The following is a 24,972-nucleotide window of genomic DNA, read 5'->3' on the forward strand; positions in this document are numbered from 1 at the left end:
CAAGAATAGAGTTTGCAGTTCAACAAGAATACTGTTTGTTACTGCAGTGGTAATGCAATAGAGACATGGTCTATGGGATAATGGGCTATCTGCCAAGAGCTAGAGAAGCAAACAGTGAAGTAAGGTTAGAAGAGATGTTCAACATGACATGATCATGGCCAGTACTGTTAGGCAACATAGGGAAAAACAACATACAGCTTTAATTGCCCTTGAGAAAATGATAGCAAGTTGCCACCCTGAATTAATGCAGTCCATGTGGTGTTAGAAAAAGAAATCAAGCTTTTGGATATACCAGCCATAAAAGGTCACATATGAGGATTGTAACAAAGCTACTCAAAGCTACTAGGTGAAAAACACATTTTACCTGATTGTATATGTCAATGAGTTCCTGGCAACCTGCTGCTTTTTCTGATGAAGGGTCTAGGCCCGAAACGTCAGCCTCTCTGCTCCTATGATGCTGCTTGGCCTGCTGTGTTCATCCAGCCCTGCACCTTGTTGTCTCGCTAAAACAACGTGGTTACTTTAGTAAATAATTCAGAAAATTTTCAGAATAGAAAGGATTGGTACAAGAGAGACTAACCATTCCTAAATCAAATCGGGTAAATAGACCTGAAAGGAATATTGAAGCAGCAAGTGAACATCATTTAAATTGGGTAGTTGGTGGGAAGAGAGGATAGAAGAGAGTTCAAAGGAGAAAATAACAACATAGAAGACACTGAGACAGAGTCTTACAGCATAGAAGCAGACCCTTCATTCCAAACAGTCCATGCCAAACCTAATCCCAAACTAAATTAGTCCCACCTGCCTGCTCCTGGCCCATATCCCTCCAAACCTTTCCGATTCATGTATCTATCCAAACCATTTCAACTCCCCCTCCCATTCCTCAGACGACATGTCCATCCTGGGCCTCCTGCAGTGCCACAACGATGCCACCCGAAGGTTGCAGGAACAGCAACTCATATTCCGCTTGGTAACCCTGCAGCCCAATGGTATCAATGTGGATTTCACAAGCTTCAAAATCTCCCCTCCCCCTACCGCATCCCAAAACCAGCCCAGCTTGTCCCCGCCTCCCTAACCTGTTCTTCCTCCCACCTATCCCCTCCTCCCACCTCAAGCCGCACCGCCATCTCCTACCTACTAACCTCATCCCGCCCCCTTGACCTGTCCGTCCTCCCTGGACTGACCTATCCCCTCCCTAACTTCCCACCTACACTCACCTTTACTGGCTCCATCCCCGCCTCTTCGACCTGTCTGTTTCCTCTCCACCTATCTTCTCCTCTATCCATCTTCTATCCGCCTCCCCCTTTCTCCCTATTTATTTCAGAACCCCCTTTCCCTCCCCCATTTCTGATGAAGGGTCTAGGCCCGAAATGTCAGCCTTTCTGCTCCTATGATGGTGCTTGGCCTGCTGTGTTCATCCAGCTCTGCACCTTGTTGTCTCGGATTCTCCAGCATCTGCAGTTCCTACTATCTCTTTTAAACATCTACCATTTCTTCAGGATGTTTCAACACAGAAACATTCATGTACCAAAGACCTGATGTAATCAGACATGAGGTTATGCGAAAGATATATTTACAATAAAATGTTTATCTACAAATGACAGAAACATTAGAACATACATGTTGCTCTCTCCAAATCATGTTGTCTCTCCTAAATTAAAACCTCCCCATCTCCTGTTGATATGTTCCTTGGTCACTGTTTCCAAAACCTACCCACCACAGATATTAAACTAACTGGCCTATAGTTATTAGGACTATCCTTGTACTCTATTTTTAAGCATTTTTTTGCCACCCTCAAATCTTCCTCCTCCTTATCTAGGAAGATTGGAAGTTTATGGCAAGTGCATTCATTATCTTCACCTCCAATTTCTTTAATAACGTGATACAAGATATTTGGACCACTCTAAGTACAGCTAACCTTGTACACAACATCTTCCCCCACCTCTGCCCCAGGGCTCTCATACTCCAAACCTCTACTCATGCCCTAGAACTACCTTTCCACTGCTACCAACTGAGAATTTCCCCATTTTCCTTGTACTTTTCAATTCTAAAAGACTATCAAAGCATCAACCTTGTACTTTCCAATGTATCTTTAGCTTTGAAAAAACCCAAGAGATAAAAGATAACAATCAAAATTGAACTAACTTTTGAGAGCAACATAGACTGCAGACTTTATAATTATGTGCATATTTGCACACAACTTGCAAAGTTTGAGCCCGAAGTAGCTATCAGAGGCTGCACATCAATTTGTAGGCTGAAATACCGTTGTATCATTTCACTAACAAGAATATGTGATAAACAGGTAATAAATTCAAATCAATGTCTTTATGTAGCTGTTAAATACTATAAATGGTAACCACAGTCACTTCATGCAATTAAAACAAAATTACTTCAACATTTGTATTGGTTAAAAAAATTCTTCAAAATCCAATGAGACCATTGAACTGTGGGAGAATCTTATTCATATAAAAATGTACAAGTCAAATAACTCTTTTACGAGGTTACCTTTCTTTTCCTATTGTTTTTAGTTTGTGCCTTTACTCTGTAACTTTTGAAACTCATTTAAACCAAAGTTGATGAAAATTAATGGTTGCTAAATTATTTAAATTACACAACTGGTTAAACTATATATTTAAAACATCAGGTTTTACGTTCCAAGCTTTCCTTTATCTACTGGTTTAAAATGTTGCCTTTAGTAACAGTAAGACAAAAACATGGATTTAATATATAAAAGTTAATTCTTAAAAATTCTATTGAACTACAGATAGCCAATGGCAATGTAGCTTTGTTTAATCATTTATCGTACAATTACATTGTTAGTTATTTATACCATGTCATTATTAAAAGGTTATGCTTCATATTCCCTTTCTTCATTCTCTACCAAAACGCAGTCATCTGCAACTTGATCTGTTGGATGATACTGAATGGAATTATGTCCATTTGCGGTGAGACATTTTCTTTTGTACGCATACCATGTAATTATTGAAATTATCACCAAAATTGCAGCAGCTGAAATGATTAATGCTGTTGGTAATACATTATTTTTTCTGCCTGTAAAAACAAGAAACACATTGTTAATGGTTTGGACCCAATGAAGCAATATATTATTACATTCTTTCTGGCTCAAAACGAACAAGATTGTACTATCATTGTTAACATATCATTTGAAATAATGAAGCGTCATGGATAAAATGGATGTGCTATTTAATTAAGTTTATGATAAGAATTGGAGTATTCTGTTGATGGACAGCCCTTTCAGTGTAAAAGGAACCACCATTCTTAAGGAAAGGTTGAGACATAAAGGTAACAAGGATCCCTTAAAACAAAGAGCTAAATGCTAAAACTTTTTCATGCAAGCACCTTTCATCATGTGGCCAGAAATTGCTGGAAAGTTGCTTCATTATAGTGATGGTCACCATTATTACTTGGTAAAAACTCTAAGTGTTTGGGTGTAAATAAACTCTGATTCTCTGCACATAGACGAATGATCTGATCTGTTCACTGTTAGCACTGCTAAAGGCAATAAAAGCCTCTCGCCATGACAGAAATGAAATTACCCATTTAACTTAATGGCAATTGTGAAATTACTGGATTTATGACAATATTGTATGTCCTGTCATTTTAGTCCGGGAAGTAATGTCACAAAGAACCATCCGAATGAGGGAATTTATGGTCCTGGCATGACACTCAATCTTTGGAGCCCAGAAAAGGAACAATGAAGCTGTGGAGTTTCACTTCAGCTTGTAGTAAATTGTACCTAAAGAATTTTTTTTTGTCTGTTTAGTTGCCTGTATTTTTTACACCATCTCTTGTCATGTCCATACTTGTCACAGTTGGAAGGAATTAATTCTCAGGACACAAAGCTGTCTGGACATTTAGAAGATGGTCATTTAGAATCATACAGCATGGATGGTCCAACCAGTCCACGCTGACCATGTTCCAAACTAAACTAGACCCACTTGCCTGTGTTTGGCCCATATCCCTCCAAACCTTTCCTATTCATGTACTTATCCAAATGTCTTTTTAACGTTGTAACTGAACCTGCATCCACCACTTCCTCTGGCAGTTCATTCCACATATGAACCACACTGTAAAAAAGTTGTCCCCCCTCATGTGCTTTTTAAATCTTTCTCCTCTCACCTTAAAAATATGCCCCCTAGTTTTGAACTCCCACACCGGAGGGAAAAGACCTTTGCTATTCACCTTATCTATGCCGCTCATGATTTTATAAACCTCTACAGGGTCGCCCCTCAACCTCCTGCACTCCAGTGAAAAATACTCCTGGATATTCTGTCCCCATCCTTGTTCATCTTGCAGCACGTCTCCATACCATACCCACTTTATACAATGTGCATCACTAATTCATCCACTTTATTGTGAAAGCTCCACACATTAAATTACAATTAAAGTTTTGGCAAAGATCTGTAGCTCAGGTTGTGGATGATGTTGTTGACTTGTTCACCAAGTTGGTTTGTTTTTGTTCAGACGTTTCATCACCATGCTAGGTGACATTATCAGTGGAGCCTCCAGTTTAACTGGGACAAGGTAACCATAGTAGCCCAAGTCAGACAGACACGTACAGGAATTCCTAGAGGTATGGTTCTCCACCCATACTTCAATCAACAAACATGTAGAATTGGACCCCATATACAAACCCATACAGATCAAAACCGGAAATGACAGTTCTCACCATAACGGACCAGACAGTTTAAATTCCAAGCGGAGTAGAATAACATCGCTTCATCAGAGGCTCCACTGATGATGTCACCTAGCACGGTGATGAAATGTCTGAACAGAAACAAGCCAGCTCGGCGAGCTAGTCAACAACCTCATTAAGGTACAATGCCTTAAGGCTTGTCTTTTTAACATTCTTAGTCCTGTTCACATTATTCTGCATTGTGGTCCACTTCATTCTGGTCATTGTACTCTGCCTGTTACATTTCTTATTTCCCATTGTCTTTTGTTTTTGACCTTGTTTCCCTCTCTTATGTCTCCTTGTATTGGTTAAGTTCCCCCTATCATTTTAGTTTAAACCCTCCCCAACTGTACAAGCAAATATTCCCTCTAAGATATCAGCTCTGATCCTGTCCAGATGCAACCAAACTAGTTCGTACTGAAAACACTGGATACTGCCCCGGCTTTCACTTTCTCACCCATTAATCATCTCACTCGATTTTCCTAGAACCCCAAAATCTATCAATCTCAATGACGGAGTATCCACGGCCCTCTAAAATAGAGAATTCTAAAGATTCACAACACACTGAAGAATTTTCTTAGCCCGAGATTATTTTCTGTAGTTCAAGATTCCCTAGTCTTCGGAAACAGGCTTTTAGCATCAACCTGGTCAAGCCCAGTCAGATTTTCTTTTATTTTATTTCATGGGACATGGACCTCACTGGCAAATCATCACTTCTTGGCCTTAATTGTCCTGGAGAAGAGGTGGTAGTGAACTGCATTCTTGATTGCAATGTGGCTGATGCTGAACTGCTCTCTGGGCAATCAGGGATGGGCAATAAATGCTGCCTAGCTAGCGACGCCCTCATCCCGTGAATGAATATAGAGAAAAAAAATCGTTGCAGTTTATTTGATGTAGGTACACACACACACACACACACACAATGTTGTTAGGAAAAGAGTTCCGAGATTGTGTTTCAGTGACAGTGAGAAAGCAGCCATATAATTCCAAGTCAGGATGTGTGGCTTGGAGGGCAAATTGCAAATTCCAGAGGGAAGTGGTCCGGGGGTTAGAAGATGTTGTTTAAGGAGGTTTGGCGAGTTACTGCAGGGCATCTTGTAAAACAGTGAATGTTGAAGATGATAGATAGGGTGCTAATCATATTGGCTGCTTTGTCTTGGATGGCGTTCATTTTCTTGAGTGTTGTTGGAGCTGAACTTATCCAGGCAAATGGAGTGTAGTCCATCAAGACTTTTGCCTTGAGATTGTGGACAGGCACTTTGGAGTCAGCAGCTGAGTTTTTTGCTGTAGAATTCCTACCCTCAGACCTCTTCTTGGTGCTGCAGCTCATTTGTATGGCTGGTCCAGTTCAGTTTTTGGATAGTGGTAACTCCTAAGAAGTTGATAATAGGGAATTCAGTAAGGGTAATGTAAAAAGTGATGGAGATAATCATTGCTTAGTACTGGTGTGGTGCAAATGATACTTCCCACTTATCAACCCAAGCCTGGTTGTTTATATGTCCACACGCAGCAAGACCTGGATTGTGTGCGGATCTGAGGAGTCAGATGCTGAACATGGTACAATCATCAGTCTCACAGTGGTGGCATGCTAGAAATCAAGTTCCACTTTTTCTAGAGTAAATGTAAATGTGAAGATTTAATGAATTGACTGAAAATCCCAATTTGCCTCTGACAGACTGCTGTCCAGGATAAACAGTTCGTATCACCAGTCCAAAAATCATGACACGAGATGGGTTGGTTTCACAATCCTTAATTCTTCAAAGATGCCTTGATGTTATTTGCACTGTGATTTTCAATCTACAGTTCACTGGTTGCTTTGCTGGATCCAGGGCCTTTCTTTACATCTTTAGATTTTAGAATTAATTTTGTCAGCATAGTTTGTTTTTGTTCCTTCACCGAAAATTGGAGAGAGAAAAGATGGATCTAACTAGCCTCAGGAGGTCTCCTTGCTTCTCTCTGTCACTCCCATCACTGAATTGGTGTTAAACGGCAATCTAATCAGAGGCTTGTTGTATGCTGAGCTCTCTTGATCCCACAACTGTCGGTGCTAATTGAAAAGCCAATCAAAAGGCTGTCTCTGGGCAAATTTACTCAAGTATACATAAGTGGTGCTGCTTTCGATGGACTCAATGACCCAGTTAGTTGGGGTGGGTCAGTTAGCTCAGTTGGTTGGATGATAATTTACAATGTAGAGTGACAACCCCAGAAGGGGTTCAATTCTCTCAGTTTTTGAGGTCAACATGGAAATACTGTTCCAGTTAGTTAGCGGCTCTTGTGATACAGTGGTAGTGTCCTACCTCTTGAGCCATGACACCTGGGTTCAAATCCCACCTATTACCAGAGGTGTGTAATAACATCCCTGAACAGGTCAATTAAAATATTTGTCCCAGTTAGCTCGAAGCTTTTGTGGTGCAGTGGTAGTGTCCCACCTCTGAGCCAAAAGGTCTGGGTTCAACTCCCAATTCCTACAAGACATGTGTAATAACATCTCTGAGCAGGTTAGTTAATAATATCTGTCCCAGTCGCCAAGGGCTCTTGAGCTACAGTGGTACTAACTCTCAACCAGGAGGCATGATGAATTGATACTTAATCAGTTCAGAGTCAAGGTTGAGGGCTACGTGTGCAACTCCCTCCTGACCGTGTGCTGTTGTGCTGCTACCTTAGGTGGGTCTGTCCTAGTAGTGCAATAGGACACATCCAGGGATTGGTGATAGTGTTGTCTGCGGCATCATCTACACAGCATGTTTCCAAGTGTATGACTATGACAGGCTGTTGTTAGATTAGTATGGGGAGTAGCTCTCCCAATTTTAGCACAAAGCCCCAAAAGAGGACGTTGCTGGGTTGACAGGACTAGATATGCCACTGCTGTCGTTTTCAGCAGCTAGGCCAATGCTGGGTTGTTCATCCAGTTTCATTGTGTGCAATCGTTCTGTACTTGCTTTCAGAGGGTCATCAACCACACTGCTGTAGGTCTGAAGTCACATGTAGTCATAGGGAAGGACAGGAGATTTCTTTCCTTCTATGTCATTAACAAACCAGATGAGTTTTTATGTTTAGTTGTCAATGGTGTCATGGTAAGCATTACAAGCAATTTTAAATCTAGATTTATTAATTAATTTTAAGGGATAGGCTGGGCTTGTTTCTACTGGAGTTTAGAAGAATGAGAAATAACCTGATTGAGTTGTGTACAATTCTGAATAGTCTTGACACGGAGGACGTATAATAGAGTCAGATCTACAGCACAGAAAAAGGCCCTTGGCCCATCGTGTCCAAGCTGTTCAAAAACAACCAACTATTGGGTCTAGGCCCGAAACGTCAGCCTTCCTGCTCCTATGATGCTGCTTGGCCTGCTGTGTTCATCCAGCTCTACGCCTTGTTATCTCAACTATTCTAATCCTGTTTTCTAGCACTTGACTGTATACCTTGTCAATGCAGGTGTACATCTAAATACTTCTTAAATGTTATGAGGTTTTCCACCTGTACCACCCTTACAGGCAGTGTGTTCCCATGTCCCACCACACTCTGGGTGAAAACATTTTTCCTCACATTCCCTTTAAACCTGCTGTCCCTAACTTTAAATCTATGTGGATAGAACAAAGAACAAAGAACAAAGAAAATTACAGCACAGGCACAGGCCCTTCGGCCCTCCAAGCCTGCGCTGATCCAGATCCTCTATCTAAACCTGTCACCTATTTTCCAAAGATCTGTATCCATCTGCTCCCTGCCCATTCGTGTATCTGTCTAGATACATCTTAAATGACGCTATCATGCCCGCCTCTACCATCTCCGCTGGCAACGCGTTCCAGGCACCCACCACCCTCTGCGTAAAGAACTTTCCACACATATCTCCCTTAAACTTTTCCCCTGTCACCTTGAAATCGTGACCCCTAGTAATTGAGTCTCCCACTCTGGGAAAAGGCTTCTTGCTATCCACCCTGTCTATACTTCTCATGATTTTGTAGACCTTAATCAGGTCCCCCCTCAACTTCCGTCTTTCTAATGTAAATAATCCTAATCTACTCAACCTCTCTTCATAGCTAGCACCCTCCATACCAGGCAGCATCCTGGTGAACCTCCTCTGCACCCTCTCCAAAGCATCCACATCCTTTTGGTAATGTGGCCACCAGAACTGTACGCAGTGTTCCAAATGTGGTCGAACTAAAGAATGTTTCTTCTTGCAGGTTAGTCCAGAACAAGGGAGCACTTAGAGAACAGAGAGGATAATTTATTTCTCTTTGGAACTAACTGGCTCAGAATGCAATGGAGGCAGGGTCATTGAATATTTTTAAGACAAGAGGTGAGCAAGCTTTGTTAGGCAGGGGAACCAAAGGTTATTGTGATTTAAAAAAAAAACAACAATGCTGGAGAAACTCAGCAAATCTGGCAGCAAATGTGTAGAGAGAAAGAGAGTTAACATTTCAAGTCCAATAATGATTCTGCTTCAGAGCTGGGGATTATTGTGGGCAGATAGGAATATAGAATACAGAACACAAACAGGTCAGCCATTGAATGGCAGAGCAGGCTCCAAGGAGACATCTATCTATTGCAAATCTTTTCACTGCTGTCTTAAAAATATTCAAAGACACTGGTTCCAACACCTTGTGAAGCAGATAGTTCCAAAGATGCTCAATAGACCACTGGTGCTCCTAATGCATAAAGTTCACCAGCTGCCATAGCAAGATTTGAACCCACATTCCCAGAGCATTAGCCTGGGCCTCTGGACCACTAGTCCAGTGACATTACCACTGCAACACCACCTTCTCTAATTGTTTTAATAATGTCACCTCTCATTCTCTTGAACCCAAGAGAGAATTTCTTCACAAAAAATACAGAGCAGCGGATTCTAGAAATCTAAAACAAAAACTGAAATTGCTGTAGAAACTCAGCAAATCTGGCAGCATGTGTGGAGAGAAAGCAGAGTTAATATTTCAGGTTCAGTGAACCTTATGAGAATTTCATTTCTCGTTATAAATGAGCTCCTTCATCTCAAAAAATTAAACAAGTGATCCTTTGCTGCACGTCCTTCCCTAAGCCAGACTAATAGAAGACAAAATAGATAGACTTTGGATTGAAATTGCTTTCTGTTCATTTGAAAGGAGTGTAATTGATGTATACACTAGGGACTCGAAATGTTACTGGTGGACAGTATGTGAATGGAATATACTTCATGTGTCAAACACATTTATACATTTTACAAATCTGCCTTATCATTTCCTCTTTCACTCTTCAAGGAAGTTGTTCCTGAAATTGGGCCTCATTGCACCCACATTACACTTCTATTTTGATCTCAGATGATGGAAAAAGCATCAGTTCTTTAAGATATCATGAATAAAAAACATTTTCAGATCAGACATTTAAAATAATGTACAACAACAAATAATGTGTTTGACTCATATACTCACCTTTTGAACATTTTTCTCCATCAGGTACAGCTACTAGAAAAGAAAATAAAACTTCCATGAGTTAGAAGTAAAGTTAAACACTGGATGTGCAGTCATGCTAATGTGACAACCAAAGCGAGATGAGTGTATTATCCACTCTAGTCCCCACCACTCCATAGGTCACAACATAAAATAAAAATATATTTCCCTGTTACCGAAATGGCCAATAAAATACCTTAATATATCATTTTTAAAATTAAAAGATTCATCAACCAAGTTTCATTAGTAAATACAATTGCTGATTTATCAAAATCTTTATTCAAGGAGAATAAAGTAACAATTAACATACAGAGTTTGTATTATGAAAGTATACATGTTTATTCCTCTAAATAATTTCAAAATATACTCAAAAACACACACAGACACAGACACACACACTCACTCAACTGAAAGGATTTAAAAAAAAGATTACATAGAAACTAAGAGCAGGAGTAGCCATTTGGCCCTTTGAACTTGATCTGCCATTCTATATACTCATGCTGATCCTCTCTTTCAATGCCATATTCTTGCTTTCTTCCCATACTTCTTGGATGCCCTTAAAATCTAAACATTTATCTACCTTGAATATATTTAGTGAATTAGCCTCCACAGCTTTCTGTGGTACAGAATTCCTTAGGATCACTGCCATTTTAATGGAGAAATCTTTCCTCATCTCAGTCCTAAATAGTCTATGTGTATCCTGAGACTGACTACTCCGGTTCTAGACTCCCCATTAGGAAAAACATCCTCCCTGCATCTAATCTGTCCAGCCCTGTTAGGGATTTCTCTGCAGAGATTGGGTTTCTGAGAGAAAAAAAAACACTTTGGTTAATTGTTAGGCATAAATGTTCTTAAGTCTGTCAGTCTGATGTTCTAGCATCTATAGTCTAGTCACCAATTATGCACAGTTGCCTTTAGAGTCAGACAAAGCTTGTTAGCAAATACAACATTCTCAAACTCCTTCAATTACTCTTTCAGAGGAAGAAATTAATTAAGTCAACAAGAGGGTTTTTTTTCAGGAGTAAGATATTAGGTGGGCAGCTCTTACTCATATGATTCTCGTTTCCTACCAAATTCCAGCTACCATTCAAACAGTCCCAGCAAGGGTCCGCAGCAAAGGAAGCAGGTATCACCAATCCTGTCATTTCTAGGAGGCCTTGTTTAAAAACAAAACTTCAACATCCACAGTAACCTTTCAATGTTCTCTTTTAAAGAAACTAATCTAGGTATTTCTGCAAAATTAGAAATAAATCAATTTTCCACAATCCTTCAAAACTTAAGTCCTCCATGAAATAATAAACATAACATCAGTTATCACACATGTGATAATTAATTAATGACTTGTAAAGCTGAGAAATAAATCTAGGGCCTTATAGACACCTCAATGTAAATCTGAACTAAAAAAATAAATGCAAGGAATGTTCTGCAATATTCAGAGTAAATGGCAAAAAGGTATGTTGATCGGTAGCTTTTCTGCTTATCAAGACTTTGTTACCTAGTATTGATTTACACTAAAAGTTAAGTGCCAACCTTGGATCACAGGTGGCACTCACTCTTGGTCAAAAAGGTTGTAGGTTCAAGTCCCACTTCAGATGTGAGCTCATAATCCAGGTTGCTAAATTGAGTAAGAAGCTCAATCAGAGATGCTCCCTTTCAGATAGGATGTTAAATCACATTCCTGTCCAAGTCCGTGTTTCCCAAATATTTTCCCTCTGTGATCCCATTTCAAGAATTGAAAATTGCTGCAACCCCTCAGTAAGAACTAAGAACGTGTCATAATTTTGTCAGAGCTCATGGCTGCCTCCGAGCACTCTGTCCCAATATTTCAGACCATGAGCCCATTTCAAGACCTGACCCCCCACTTTGGGAAGCCATGCTTTAGTTGCTCATAAAATCTCCTATGACACAGTTCGAATAGCAGATAAATTGTCCTACTTCATGCTCATCAACCACCAAACAAATTATTTGCTCATTTATCTCATTGTCATTGGTGGGACATTGGACTATGCAAATCGGTTGCCATATTTCCTTTCACCGCAACTGTAACTATACTGAAAAGTATGCTTAGTCGGCTGTGAAGTGTTCGGGATCAGAAGTGTTACAAATACAAGTACCTCGAATCTTTATTAGCATTCTGCTAAACTGAGCATTCTTTTAGGTCTGGAAAGGTATTACTGATCTCTGGACCAGATAGTCTGAGTTCAAGTCCCAACTACCTTAGAGATGTGTCATGTGATTTCTGAACAGGTGTTTTTTTAAAATCACAATCATGTACTACTTCACACATTCCAGAGCTGAAAGGTATTCTCAAGAATCCCAACAGTGTGGAAACAGGCCCTTTGGCCCAACAAGTCCACACTAACCCATCCCCCTATAACCCACCTAATCTACACATCCCTGAACACTATGGGCAATTTAGCATGGCCAATCCATCTAGCCTACACATCTCTGGACTGTGGGAGGAAACCAGAGCACCCAGAGGAAACCCACGCAGACATGGGGAGAATGTGCAAACTCCACACAGACAGTCACCTTCGGGTGGAATCGAACGCTGGTCCCTGGCACTGTGAGGCAGCAGTGCTAACCACTGTGAAACCTTCTGGCAGGGCAAACCTTCAAGAGAAAGGTTTCCACAGTTTCTATAAATGCAGATGCCAAGTTATTTCAATGAAAGAAAGAAAATGGGTGCTGAACTCATAATTTTCTGATATGCAAGGAAGATAAACATGGCACTAGTAAAACTGTGTGGAATCATGGTATCTCCATGAGAGATTAGTCCCTGAATGTGTGATGCACAGATTGAAATTTAATGCACACAACAGATAATTATTAAGATCACTAAATTGGTCAATGTACAGGAATCAGAATAACTTGGGCTCCTGCAGAGGGATCCATCCTGAAAGTAATATTCTACTTCAACATGGCACCAGACAAAAACTGAGACAAACATCCAGGAAATAAAATGAGGTAGAATTCTTGGAGCTCTAGAAGCCGTCCATCAGAATGCTAGATCAAATATAGCCGAGACAGGAGAGGGATTTACAATTAAATAATTCAGCTAAGCCAAAAACTAAACTTTTCATGTTGGAAGTTTACAGTTTTATTGGATCAGAGGTAAAATAACTTTTCAGAGGTCAACATCCCATCGCTAATCACCCTTTCACTGCCCCTCACTGAGTCAGGCATTCTGGGGCTCTATTCCTGACATTCACGCTTTTATGTCAGCCAGATCTCCTTGACTGGACAAAGTTAACAGCCCCACTCAGGTAAATCACATTCTATGGAGGTCCAACTGGCTGACCTCATTACAATCACTGCAGGAAGCAGGACTTAAGTTTGCCCCTTGTTCTTAAGTCAGAGGTCACTTAACATTCATGGAGTGTTTCCAGTACGATGCCTGCCAGAAAGCAGGAGCTCACCAGCAGCATCCAGGAAATGTCCTGTGTTGCAAAAGTGGGATTGCTATAGAAGCACATGAAGAAACAGGAAACATATTAAAAGGGCAAACAATTGTCGAACACCATCACATCACTTACTGATGGCCACAGCAACAGCCTTCAGCAGAGCTGGGGGAGGAAAAAAGGTAAGTATTAGGTCTCCTTCCTCCTCCAGAGCCTTCTTACAACTATCCTAGGGACCACATTAAGTTCAACCTGGCAGTGTATAGGAACTTCAAATAGTAGAATGAATGAGACGAAAAAGGGCCAAGAACGAGTTCTTGCAACCCACCATGTCCCACAACATTTGCGTGCAGTTTGACAGTGAAGATGCAGCAGCCAACAGTCTTGACAGGGATTAAGGCGGAGAAAGGAAAGATTGAAGCACAGACAACACGTCACCCTGCCCAAAATTTGCTCCCTTTTCTCTTGCTACTCAAAGATCCAGCCCTCAAGTGCACATGTTCAAATGTCTGCGTAATGGATGTATTCATTTGTGAAGAGCTAAATGAAAATCCCAGTTAAAATACATTGTTATCCTGTTTAAATGGTGAACATGCTTCAAAACAGCGTAAGCAATCAATGGGTTATTGCATTTTGCTCTGTATCTAAGACCTCTACGCACGTCTGAACCAACATATTCTAATCAATGGAGACATTTGCTTTATTTTGATACATAAAGGGCAATGCGTGGATTAATGTTAAGGTGCATGCATACCATTTGATTGCATCTCAGAGCACAGTAAATGTGTTAAGTGATTTGTACTTTGTTTGCTAATGTTAATTTAGTTTGCTCCACATGATTATTTAGGGAGCTTAGGTTTAATCACTGATGTCACCAAATGAATTATGGGGATTTTACTTCAGTATTGCATGCTTGTCTTGAAAGAAATAAGATGAGATTGAAATTCATCATCTGGTATGAATATTAGTCTTGTGCATAAGAAATGCCAAATCCAGACAGATTGTTTGACCTCTGTTGTCTAAATAGACAGGAATTTTCCTGCTATGAGGCTAAAACCTTTTGAAGAGTGGCTGAGTTGACTAGTACTTGCAGCACATTGTTGCAAAATTAGATTTTTCTTAGTTGCCTTTATTGATCGGATGGTCCAATGTTTCTTTTGTTGAAATCAATCTGCATAACTCTCCTTAGTGCAAATTCTGCAAATAACTGTAAATTAAGCACTGCTTTCCTTGTTACATCAAAAACTAAAAAAATCTTGAAAGTGCAATCTTCAATTGTCAAAATAATTAACCTAAGATAATCTAATTCTCACCAAATCTTGCACTGTAGGTGCACAGCATTCCGAAGTTTTATACTAATATGGATTCCAGATTTGGTTGTAGTACTCCAGTATTTTAAACCTTGAGTAAGTTTCTCGAGTGCAGTTTTCGGGAAGTACATCATCACTGCAGACTATATAGCTCTTGTCATAGCAAAGTATATTGATGATTATATGTTTCCACAAACAAAGGAAAATAGACAAAGATAAATTTTATTTAGGGACGAGTGTACAATGATAATTATGTTTATTGCGGTCACTGAGACGGACAGTAAGTCTATTCAGACCTCCATTGTCCCTGGCCACACATTGATCATTCTGATTTAATTTACACGAGTATTTAGAAGAAGGGAGCACGGGAAATGGAGAAATTGAAAATACACAATTGGTATACAAAGGTAGGAAGCATACAATTTAGCAGTACAAGACATTGCTTTGGCCACTGCTAAAATACCGAGCATTTTTGGGGATACCATTATGGATAGATATTGAAGCTATAGCAAAAATTCAATGTAGATGTATTAATATGATCATTATATGGATGAGAGGATGGTTATAGATTAAGAGACTTGAAGAACGCTCACTGAGTTTAGTATAGCAAATAACATCAAATAGAAGTATTTACATTTTTAAGAAAGCTTGACTAAGGGATTATTCAATTGTTAACACCAGCACGTAAATTTTGAGGGGCAGTATAGTAAGGTGGATAGATACCATTTTCTGCAGATATGATGGAGAGTTCTGAAGGTGTGTTGCTTGCTCAGTGTCAGGGTTAAGGACATTTCCTCATGGCTAGGGAACTTGGAGTAGGACAGGGAGAGTCCAGTTGTCGTGGTCTACTTTAGAAACAATGATATGGGTAGAACCAGGAATGGGGAAGAATGATCATTGTACAATAGGACTTTGTTAATTTATGAGTAATTTAGTAAATCTGAAAACAACAAACTACATATGATTGATGGGCTTTTTGGCTAAGGTGTATGGGGAAACTGGATTAAAATATGACAGTGGATAGTGTCACAATGATAAATATGGACTATTGATTTTTGAATTTCATTGTCTGATCTAATACTTGGAACTTTCACTTAAAATATTTTTTTTTAAAAAAGGACCAATATTGCAGAATTAAGATAGCCACAGTGATCACCTGATTAGAGTTTGGCCTGGTTCTATGAAGCCAATGTGAATTAAACAAGATACAGCCCAAGATGAAATTTACATTTTCCCGATGGGTAATCAAGCGAACCAGCCTGTCCACAGGGAGGCATGTAAATGCCCTCAACTCCGATTTTGATTTACACCTCTGAGAATGTTCATGTTGGAGATGAAACCTTGCCTATAATTAGGAATCCTAAAAACATAACTCCCACAGACATGGGACACACAAAGCTTGTAGTTCAAGGAGCTGCTTTTAACATAGACAGCAAATTAGACCAAGATGCATCACTGAACACAGGCTGAGTACTCTGTTTATTAAGAGAAAAAAGCAGCCAGTCACAGAATTGATTGGAATGACACCAACTAACTGTAAGGTTAAAACTTTACAGTTCAAGGACACTTTCAGGATTCTAAGGTGTACATTCCTTTATATTCCTCTATGTTGGAGATTATCCTCTTTTGTGAGTTAGTGTGAGAGTCAGTGTGTGTGTGAGAGAGAGAGAGAGACGGTGTGATTGTGTGTGTCTATCTGCATCTATTGTTCATGTGTCTCTGGGTATGCGTGCCATATGAACATGTATGAATATATAAACAAGGAACAACAATGGCCAAACTGATTTTAACCTTAACTCCGCAACCAGCACAAATTCATGAAGTTGGTGGCGGAGTCAAGTTTGGGCACAGTACAAGTTCGGGCCTGGCAACATTGGCATCAGCAATGTGGGCACAGAACAGACTCTTGATGGTGGAACCAAATTTGGGCCAATATGGGACCTGATGGCATCGGTGGCAGCTGTATGGGTGAGTTCCAGCGAGGAGTGATGGTGGCAGTATTGATGGAGGCGAGGTGGTGCCAGAAAGTGCGACTCTTGTTCTGGTGGCGTGGCAAGCAGACTTGTGGCTGGCCGCTCCAGGCCCTTGGCTGAGCAATTAACAAGAAGGACTGTAAATATGACCTTCACTTCTTTATTTTTCTGCCTTTATATTCTATGTTTTGGTTTATTTTTGTGTTTTAAAATGGTGTTTGGGAGTGGCGACACTATACAACACATCATTGTATTTTGTAACAAAATACACATGACAATAAATAAATAAAGACAGACAAATAAATAAAAGTCAACATTTCTGCATCCCAAGTATCTTTTATCCTCTTGGTAATCAAGAATCTACCTTTACCTTAAAAATATTTAGAGATTCTGAATTCACTTCCTTTTGAGGAAGAGTATTCCAAAAGACTCTCAACCCTCAGAATTTTTATCCCTCGTTACTGTCTTAAATAGGCACCCTCTTATTTTTAACTGTGACTCCTGGTTCTGGATTCCATAAAAGAAGCATCCTTTCTCCATCCACTTGGCCAAGTTCCCTCAGGATCTTGTATGTTTTAATGAAGTCACCTCTGTCTCTTCAAAACTTCAGAGGATATAAGCCTAGCCTAACTATCATTTCCCAATAAGGCAATCCACTCATTCCAGGTATTAATCTAATAAAACTTCTCTGAACTGCTTTCAACACATTAATATCCTTCCATAAGTATGATGACGAATACTGTCTAGAGTACTCTAAATGTAGTCTCACCAAAGCCCTGTACAACCTCTTACTCTTGCATTCAGTTGCCCCCACAATAAAACAGAGCATTCGACAAGCTATCTTGATGACAAAACCATGTTGGCTTTGCCAGATTGTCTTGAACTTATCCAAATGTCCTGTTATAACATCTTTAATAACAGTTTCTCATACTTTCCCTACGGCAGATGTTAAGCTAACTGGCCTGCAGTTTTCTGCTTTTTGCCTCTCTCCCATTTGAATAAAAGAGTTACATTAGGTATGTTCCAGTGTATAAGGAACTTGCTCTGAATCTAATGAGTTTTGGAAAATTAAAACCAATGCAACCATCATCTCATAAGCTTCTTCATTTAAGACCTTAAGACAAAATCCATCAGGACCTGGGAATGGTCAACTCGCAGTTCTGACTATTTACTCAGTTTTACTTCTTTGGTAATTGTAATTTTCTTGAATTCCTCCCTCCCTTTCAATTTCCATTTTAAATCTATTTCTGGGATATTACTTGTATCATTTTTAATGAAGACCAATGGAAAATATCTTTAACTCATCTGCCATCTCTTTATCCTCCATTACTAATTACCCAGATTCATTTTCGAAAGGTTCAACACTTAATTTGTTAACTCTCTTTTTCAAATACACAAGGAAACTTTTCCTATCTGATTTTATATTGTTGACTAACTTCATCTTGTACTCTAATTTCTCTCTCCTTATTAATCTTTCAGTAATTCTTTGCTGTTGTTTATATTTTGTCCAATCCTTTGACTGCCATTTATCTTTGCCCAACTGTGTGTCTGTTCTTTGAGTCTGATACTACCTTTGACTTTTAAGTCAACCATGGATGACAGGTGCATCCTTAGAACTTTTATTATTTGTTGGAAAGCATCCATTCTGTGCTTCCTGGAATGGATCCTTAAATGTCCACTGGCCAACCCCTTATTCTAAATTGCTAGTTCACTTTCAGGTTCTCATAACTATCCCTCATTTAAATTCAAACTGGTAGTATCAGTCTTGGACTCACACTTCTCTCCCTTAAACTGTATGTGAAATTCAATCACATTATGATCACTGCTAAACAGGGCCACTTTCACGGAGATCAATAATTAACCCTATCCCAATGGTCAAAATCAGATCTAGTTCAACATTTCTGTTTGATGCCAAAAATATGCTGATCTGAGAAACAGTCCCAAAAATATTCAATTAATTCATCATCTAGACTACTTTTTCCCATTTGACTTTTCCAGTCTATATGTGGGTTACAATCTCCCATGATTGATTGTTGTAATTTTTTTTGACAAACTCCCATTATTTCTTTCTTGATATCTTGTCCTACAACATAGTTACTGTTAGGGACCTCTACACAATTCCCATGAGTGAACTCTTGCCTCTATCAACCTTCATCTCTACCAAGACTGCTTTTATATCCTGGTTTCCTGAATTTAGGTCATCCTTCTCTATAGTACAAATATAATCTTTAATTATCAGAACTACTCTTCTGCTCATTCCATTGCTTCATGTCCTTCCTAAAATGTCACATACCATTCAATATTTAGGTCCTAATCTAGGTCATCCAGCAGCCATGCCTTAGTAACAGCTACTGGATCATACTTATTTATTTCAATTTAGTTGATCTATTTTGATTCAAAGTGCTACTTGTATTCACATGCAGGGCCTTAATTTTAATCCTTTTGATTATTTTTGTAATCTCTAATCCTATCCACTGGTTTTCTTAGATCTGCATTCCCTGTCCAACGCTGTCATTGTCTGTTTATCATTTCCAACATTAATTCCTGCCTCTGTTGCCTTCTTCCCCACTATTTGATTCATCCTAAGTTCTCAAATTTGGGCCTTTGTCTCCATTAGTTAATTTAAGACCTTCTCTACTTCGCTCATTATGTAGTCCCATTCAGGTGTACTCCATCCTAACGGTAAAAATCACATTGTCCGTCTGATTTTAGAGAGGTTTTATGCTTGATATTGCATTTGTATTATTTTTCACACAAGGAAATAAAATTACTCTTTCACTTAAAAAATCTGTGTACTGGTCTCATTATTATTTCCTGTGAAAAACAGTTAACTACATGTTAATTAGGACAATGTATAGCTTCACACCAAAAAGAGAGTGTACATGTTCATTGGGCTAATCAGGGAGGTTGAAAAGAGGCCAGCCAATTCATCCTTCCCCAACTATTTGTACCATGAGGCATTTAAAGAATTCATATTTTGCAACACTTACTTATACATTGTCTGAAGGAATAAATCCCAACAGATAAAGTGGTCCTACTGTGGCTAGCAACTGAAGTTACGGACCCCAGATCAAAGGAAGATGCTTATAATGTTGCCAAAAAGAATGGTAAAACCAGAGAAATGGGAGGGTTTTATAACTCAGCAAAAGGCAACAAAAACTGACAAGGAAGGAGAAACCAGGATATTACAGTAAACTTTCATGACATCAAAACAGATTGTAAAACGGAAAAATTAGAGCATAAAGCTGGATCTTTAAAACCAAAGATTGGAGAAATTATGATGGGGAATATGGACATGGTAGAGACATAGGTGAATATTCTGTATCTGGCTTCACTGTAAGCCAGAAGTCATGAAGAAGCAAAAATGCAGCAAAAATAAAGGACTCCAGTGGCAAGATACTTTATAATCAATATGCTGGCCACCAAGAAATACTATAATCTGCGGTGAGGGTTGCGTTATCATGTTTGGCAAAACTACTGAAGTGTTTTCTGATGATGTAGCCAGTAGGATCAATATGAGCATGTAGCACACTTGGGATTCCATAAAGCATTAAACAGTGTTACTATTTTTGCATGGATTAAGAATGGTTAATGGATAGAAGACAGTAGAAATGTTCAGTTGGCAGTCTGTAATAAGTGGGATACTACAACGATCAAGGCTTAGGCTCTAAGTTATTTATAACCTGTACTAATCACTTAGGTGAGTGGATTGAATGTAATATATCAAAAGTTCCAGACCACAAAGTTCAGTGGGAAAGTAAGCTATGAGGAAGATGAACAAGTCTGAAAAAGGATTTGGACAGGTTAAGTGAGTGAGTAGGAATATTGCAGATGGAATATTACGTGGCAAATGTGAAATGATCCATTTTGGAAAGATAGGAAAATTCAGAACACATTTTAAGTACTGAAAAACTGGGAAATATTGGCAGAGTGATCTGCTGTCCTGATACACAAATCACAGGAAGGTGTAAGGCAGGTACAACAAGCAATTAAGATTACAAATAGCATGTTAGTCTTCATTACAAAGGAATTGGGAGTTTAGAGAGGAAAAAAGATCTTGCTGCAATTATTTAGGGAGTCAATAAGACTTGTACACTTTTGCTCTCATTACCCAAGAAAGGATGTATGCATTTTAGAGGTTATGCAATCAAAATTCAGTAGGCTACCTAAGCTGAGGGAATTGTCTGAAGAACAGAGATTAAGGAATAAAAATCTAATTTATTCAGAGTTTAGAAAATGGAGAGGTGATTTCATTGAAACGTATAAAATTCTTAAGGGGTTTGGTGAGATAGATGCTGGGAGGATGTTTCCCCTAACTGGGAAATCTAGAACTCTAAATAAGGAACCAACCATTTAGGACTGAGATGAGGAGAAATTTGTTCATTCAAGTGAGTTCTGAACAGGTGGAATTCTCTAAACCAGCAAGCTATGATGTTTGAGATAACAAGGTGTAGAGCTGGATGAACACAGCAGGCCAAGCAGCATCAGAGGGGCAGGAAGGCTGATGTTTCGGGCCTAGACCCTTTATCAGAAATGGGGGAGGGGAAGGGGGTTCTGAAATGAATAGGGAGAGAGGGGGAGGCGGATAGAAGATGGATAGAGGATAAGATAGGTGGAGAGGAGACAGACAGGTCAAAGAGGCGGGGATGGAGCCAGTAAAGGTGAGTGTAGGTGGGGAGGTAGGGAGGAGATAGGTCAGTCCAGGGAGGACGGACAGGTCAAGGGGGTGGGATGAGGTTAGTAGGTAGGAAATGGGGGTGCAGCTTGAGGTGGAAGGAGGGGATACGTGGGAGGAAGAACAGGTTAGGGAGATGGGGACGAACTGGGCTGGTTTTGGGATGCGGTAGGGGGAGGGGAGATTTTGAAGCTTGTGAAATCCACATTGATACCATTGGGCTGCAGGGTTCCCAAGCGGAATATGAGTTGCTGTTCCTGCAACCTTCGGGTGGCATCGTTGTGGCACTGCAGGAGGCCCAGGATGGACATGTCATCTGAGGAATGGGAGGAGGAGTTGAAATGGTTCGCGACTGGGAGGTGCAGTTGTTTATTGCGAACCGAGCATAGGTGTTCTGCAAAGCGGTCCCCAAGCCTCCGCTTGGTTTCCCCGATGTAGAGGAGGCCACAACAGGTACAGCGGATGCAGTATACCACATTGGCAGATGTACAGGTGAACATCTGCTTGATGTGGAAAGTCTTCTTGGGGCCTGGGATGGGGGTGAGGGAGGAGGTGTGGGGGCAGGTGTAGCACTTCCTGCGGTTGCAGGGAAAAGTGCCGGGTGTGGTGGGGCTGGAGGGGAGTGTGGAGTGGACAAGAGAGTCACGGAGAGAGTGGTCCCTCCGGAAAGCAGATAAGGGTGGGGAGGGAAAAATGTCTTTGGTGGTGGGGTCGGTTGCAGATGGCGGAAGTGTCGGAGGAAGATGCGTTGGATCCGGAGGGTGGTGGGGTGGTACGCGAGGACGAGGGGGATTCTGTTTTGGTTGTTATTGTGGGGAGGGGGTGTGAGGGATGAGTTGCGGGAAATGCAGGAGACATGGTGGAGGGTGTTCTCGACCACTGAGGGGGGGAAGTTGCGGTCCTTGAAAAACAAGGACATCTGAGATGTACAGGAGTGGAATGCCTCATGCTGGGAGCAGATGCGGCGGTGGCGAAGGAATTGGGAATAGGGGATGGCACTTTTGCAGGAAGGTGGGTGGGAGGAGGTGTATTCTAGGTAGCTGTGGGAGTCGGTGGGCTTGAAATGGATATTGGTTTCTAGGTGGTTGCCCGAGATGGAGACAGAGAGGTCCAGGAAGCTGAGAGAGGTGTTAGAGATGGTCCAGGTGAACTTAAGGTTGGGGTGGAAGGTGTTGGTGAAGTGGATGAACTGTTCGAGCTCCTCGTGGGAGCACGAGGCGGCGCCGATACAGTCATCAATGTAACGGAGGAAGAGGTGGGGTTTAGGGCCAGTGTCGGTACGGAAGAGGGATTGTTCCACGTAACCTACAAAGAGGAAGGTGTAGCTTGGGCCCAAGCAGGTACCCATGGCCACCCCCTTTGTCTGTAGGAAGTGGGAGGAATTGAAAGAGAAGTTGTTGAGGGTGAGGACGAGTTCGGCTAAGCGGATCAGGGTGTCAGTGGAGGTTATGTTCATGTCAGAGGTTGACAGATGGTTGGACACAAACAGAATCAAGTGATGGGAATATGGGAATAGTGCAATAAGATATATCTAGTGACCACAGTGAAGTTTGTTGAAATTGGGTCAACACATTTTGGAGTCTTATGAACGAAGGGGAAGGGAATTTCATGCCATCTGCTTAAATTAAATTTGGATCATACTTGTGGAAAGGCAAAGAAATCTCTATTGTATCTAAACCTATCATGCAAGTCAGAAGAGTCCAAGCAAATGGTAAAATATAAAATTTCATTCAAATACCATATAGTCTATAAATAGACACATTCTCAATGCATGGTAGGAAAAAAAAGTCTGTTTCTATGCTGTATGACACTAAGGAAATAACCAATATATAACGTCACAACTTATTACAGTGCTTAATCCAGTAAAACTGCTAAAGTTCCAAGTATACTGTGTCACTTATCCTATTCAGAATCAGTTTACACAAGGCAATAAGAGAACCTTTACAAAGCATCTCAATATGTATTGAATTGAGTTGGATTTTAACAGAATGCAGCAGAAATGGACAATGCATCTCCCAAGAATGCAAATATATATTGACATGATAAACTTAATGAAATTTTTCTTAACTATTTGACAAAAGTAAACAAAAACATGGTGTTTTGCGAAGATTAGCTTGAATGTCACTCACTTGTTGTCGTTTCACATGTCACCGATCTTCCAAAATCTTCATCACAATCAACTGTTTTCCACTTTCCTGACTCTGTGTCCATAATGACACATGTATCGGTATCAGGTATTTCTCCAGGCAATTCCCCAGAAGCCCAATTTGAGTAATTGACTTTCGATTCATCAAACCATCTCATGGTGCTACCTTTTAAAAAAAAAAGCAAGTTTGTACATGGTATAATGAAGCAGGAAATTCATATGACAGCGATCTACTGGCAGAGAACTTGTTCTACCTTCAATGCATTTTATGCTGCACTGCATTTAATGTGAATTGTGAATAAATATTGTGGAACTAGTGCATGTGGGCAGGAACAAAAAGCTTCAGTGCATGTCACACCCAGCAACAAAGCAGCAGCAGCTACTCCCTGACACAAACATGGCACTGCCTATGCAATCACACTGTGGAACATATTAAAGCTTACCTTCCTTCTGAGCAGCTACTGCCTCCCTCTCCCTACACTGCACTGAATCAGTGTGAAAAGCTGGGATGGATTGCAAGAAATGGCCAAGGTGGGACAAGTGATTGGTTGCCACTTTTGAACAGTAATTACTGTGAAACAAAGGTCGGGCAACCTGCACATGCACTGACATCATTCAGCACAGAATATGCTGAGGTCAGCTGCGCATTCACAGGCAAATCTTGAAGCTTGTTGCAGTCAGTTGATATCACTGGGCTGGTTTGAACATGTACCGGTGACCAGTTTGGCATTCAGAGTAATTATCTTGTTTATGCTCATCAGAGTAGGCAGTGAATTCAATGCTTTTCCACTCAAAGCACTGAAAATATCAGCATGAAGAACACCAAGATAAATTGTTGCACAAGATCAGCATCAAACATTCTGCTGCAGAGAAACAAGAGTCCCTACTCTAGTCCAACATAAAATTTAACATAAAATGGTGCTTTATTGTGAATCTGCTGGTTGGTGTAATACCTAGCACAAAGGAAGATGGTATGATTGTTGGAAGTCAATCATTTCAGCCCCAAGACATGACTGCAGGAGTTCCTCAGTCTAATGTCAGTTGCTTCATCAATCACCTTAAGTCCAAATTAAAGTCAAACAGGGTAGGTTTATTGATGTTTGCACAAACCTCTGTACCATTCACAACTCCTCAGATGTTGAAAAATTCAGTGTCCAAACGTTGCAAGATCTTGATAACATTCAGGATTGAGCTGTTAAGTGCCAGCTGATGGTCATTTCCAACAAGAGATAATCTAATTATTGCCCTTCAACTTTTAATGACACTACCACTGATGAATCTCCCCTGATCAAAATCCTGCAGGTTACCATTGACCAGAAACAGATCTGGACCAGCCATATAGATACTGTGG

At 40.3% G+C, this 24,972-nt stretch overlaps 1 protein-coding gene across 2 annotated transcripts in view; it reads right to left on the reverse strand.

Moving 5' to 3' along the window:
• Nucleotides 1-2,306: 2,306 nt before the first annotated feature.
• cd302 (CD302 molecule) overlaps nt 2,307-24,972 on the reverse strand; it is a 38,505-nt gene continuing 15,839 nt past the window's right edge. The window contains exons 4-6 of one of the 2 annotated variants that reach the window (XM_020529207.2): nt 23,605-23,787; nt 10,099-10,131; nt 2,307-3,051 (exon numbers count right to left, since the gene is read on the reverse strand). In XM_020529207.2, the coding sequence (XP_020384796.1) occupies nt 2,849-3,051; nt 10,099-10,131; nt 23,605-23,787 (419 nt within the window). In that variant the 3' untranslated portion in view covers nt 2,307-2,848. Of the gene's footprint in view, nt 3,052-5,991; nt 6,069-10,098; nt 10,132-23,604; nt 23,788-24,972 lie in introns of those variants that run through there. The other variant, XM_048598980.1, reaches the window with a different exon arrangement.

Source organism: Rhincodon typus, chromosome 7, assembly GCF_021869965.1.
Source record: "Rhincodon typus isolate 14 chromosome 7, sRhiTyp1.1, whole genome shotgun sequence".
Classification (NCBI taxonomy): Eukaryota; Metazoa; Chordata; class Chondrichthyes; order Orectolobiformes; family Rhincodontidae; genus Rhincodon; species Rhincodon typus.